This window comes from Neofelis nebulosa, chromosome 7 (genome assembly GCF_028018385.1).
Source record: "Neofelis nebulosa isolate mNeoNeb1 chromosome 7, mNeoNeb1.pri, whole genome shotgun sequence".
Classification (NCBI taxonomy): Eukaryota; Metazoa; Chordata; class Mammalia; order Carnivora; family Felidae; genus Neofelis; species Neofelis nebulosa.
Window position 1 is genome coordinate 70,928,553 of NC_080788.1, and position 2,113 is coordinate 70,930,665.

A 2,113-nucleotide genomic window follows, 5' to 3' on the forward strand; every position below is an offset into this window, starting at 1 on the left:
CTTCGGCTCAGGTTATGATCTCACAGTCTGTGAGTTGGAGCCCCGCACCGGGCTCTGTGCTGATGGCTCAGAGCCTGGAGCCTGCTTCCGATTCTGTGTCTCCCTCTCTCTCTGCCCCTTCCCTGCACATGCTCTGTCTCTCTCTGTCTCAAAAATAAATAAAAACATTAAGAAAAAAAATTAAAAAAAAAGAATGTAAGGTTGTTTTATACCACGAGCTGCAAAAATTTTCTGCCTGAGTACTTTTCTTTGTTTATCAGAACTGCTCAACCTACTATGTGGGGAAGCCTGGAACTGCCATGGGGTCATTGCCTCAGAACTACCCAACACAGAAATACAACGTCTTAGCCTCTTAAGTGAAACAACTGTATATTATACATTCTCCTAGAGAGCCATAGCAGAATTGAACCCCAATGTCCACATAGTAGAATACCCATTAATATACCCTCTGTTGGCATCTTTTTTTTTCCTGTCCCATGTCTCCACTTCTGAAAAAAATGTGTTCCTGGTGCCCCATCCAAATAAACTCTGGGCCTTGAATTTGTCTCTGTGTCTTCTTTTAAAGAATAAGAAAAGCCATTGGGCCATACACACACAGATACATACAGCACACACACAGCAATTTAATGTGATGGACATTCATCCATTCATAATAACAAATTTACAAGTTATTTTTAAAGCTTATGAGTAGCAGAAACAGTGTTATTACATTTTTATTGGCAAAATAACCAAAAATTCAAAATTAAAATGTTGTCAGATTATGCTATTCTCTGTTAGAATATCAATTCTTTGTATGATGAATTTACAACTTCATGATAGTTTTCGTAATAGTCTTATACTTCACAGATGAATTAGTAGCAGTAGTAATGGCAGATGATAAGTTTGTGCAGGATATGTTAAATTTGAGGTGCTTATATAGGGATGGGTCAGTGTGCAGTGGGGTGTTTAGTTTTAGAGCTCCCTGAAAAAGATGTAGTCAACAAAATTTGGAATTCGATATCCTTTTGTGCAGTCTTTTTATAGATAACTTTATGTCTTTGTTCCTTAGTGTATAGATAACAGGATTCAAGACAGGGGTAATAGCGAAGTCTACAACGAACAGATTTTTATCAATTGAAGGTGGGGGAGAAGGCCAGACATACAGAAACATGCATGGAGTGAAAAACAAAAACACCACAGTGATGTGAGCTGACAAAGTGACAAATGCCTTGGATAATTCTCCTGAAGAACGTTTCCAGACAGTGATCAAAATGAATGAATAGGAAAGGATTAGCAGGAAGAAGGTGCTCATGCTCATGAAGCCACTGTTGGCAGTAACGATAAACTCAAACTTGGCCGCATCTGTGCATGCAAGTTTTATGATCTTAGGAAAGTCACAGTAAAAGCTGTCCACTTTATTAGGACCACAAAAAGGCAAGTTTATAACAAATAAAAACTGAGACATAGCATGGATCACCCCAGTTACCCATCCAGTGATTACAAATGAAACACATATTTTAGGGTTCATGATGTTCAGGTAGTGAAGAGGCTTACAGATTGCTGTGCACCTGTCAAATGCCATGGCGATGAGTAACACCATCTCCACTCCTCCTATGATGTGGATGAAGCATATCTGTGTCATACAACTTTGGAAAGAAATTACTTTGTATTCATTTAAGAGGTCTGTGATTATCTTTGGAACTGTAGTAGAGGAAAGACCCACATCAATGAGGGACAGGTTGGCCAGCAGGAAGTACATGGGAGAATGTAGGTGAGAATCAAAAATTACCAAAAACAAAATAAAAAGGTTTCCCAAGATGACCCCTAAATACAGCAAAGAACATATCAAAATAAGAAAAAGTTTTTTCTCCCAAGAGCAAGAAAGGGCCAGTAACACAATTTCAGTGACCACAGAGTCATTTAGTCCACCCATTGACGGGGACAGGAGAGCTGATTTTCAAGTGACCTGAGGATAAAAATTAAAAACAGTAAGCATCACGGGCAGAAACATAGATTCCCTATTTGCCTTGCTAATTAGGTTAGATATAATTCACTGAGAGAAGAAAAATGAATTTGGAAGAAATAAAGTTAACAGCAAATTTATTATGGAGAGGGGATATGTGGGGGCACCTGG

At 38.6% G+C, this 2,113-nt stretch overlaps 1 protein-coding gene across 1 annotated transcript; it reads right to left on the reverse strand.

The window, feature by feature from the left end:
• Positions 1–976: 976 nt before the first annotated feature.
• LOC131518177 (olfactory receptor 4F21-like) lies at positions 977–1,912 on the reverse strand. The gene has a single exon (XM_058740771.1). The coding sequence runs from the start codon at positions 1,910–1,912 to the stop codon at positions 977–979; it is 936 nt and encodes a 311-aa protein (XP_058596754.1).
• Between the last annotated feature and the right edge of the window lie 201 nt (positions 1,913–2,113).

Coding starts and splice junctions, on each gene's coding strand:
- LOC131518177 (XM_058740771.1), bottom strand. CDS start 1,912: ATGGGTGGACTAAATGACTCTGTGGTCACTGAAATTGTGTTACTGGCC.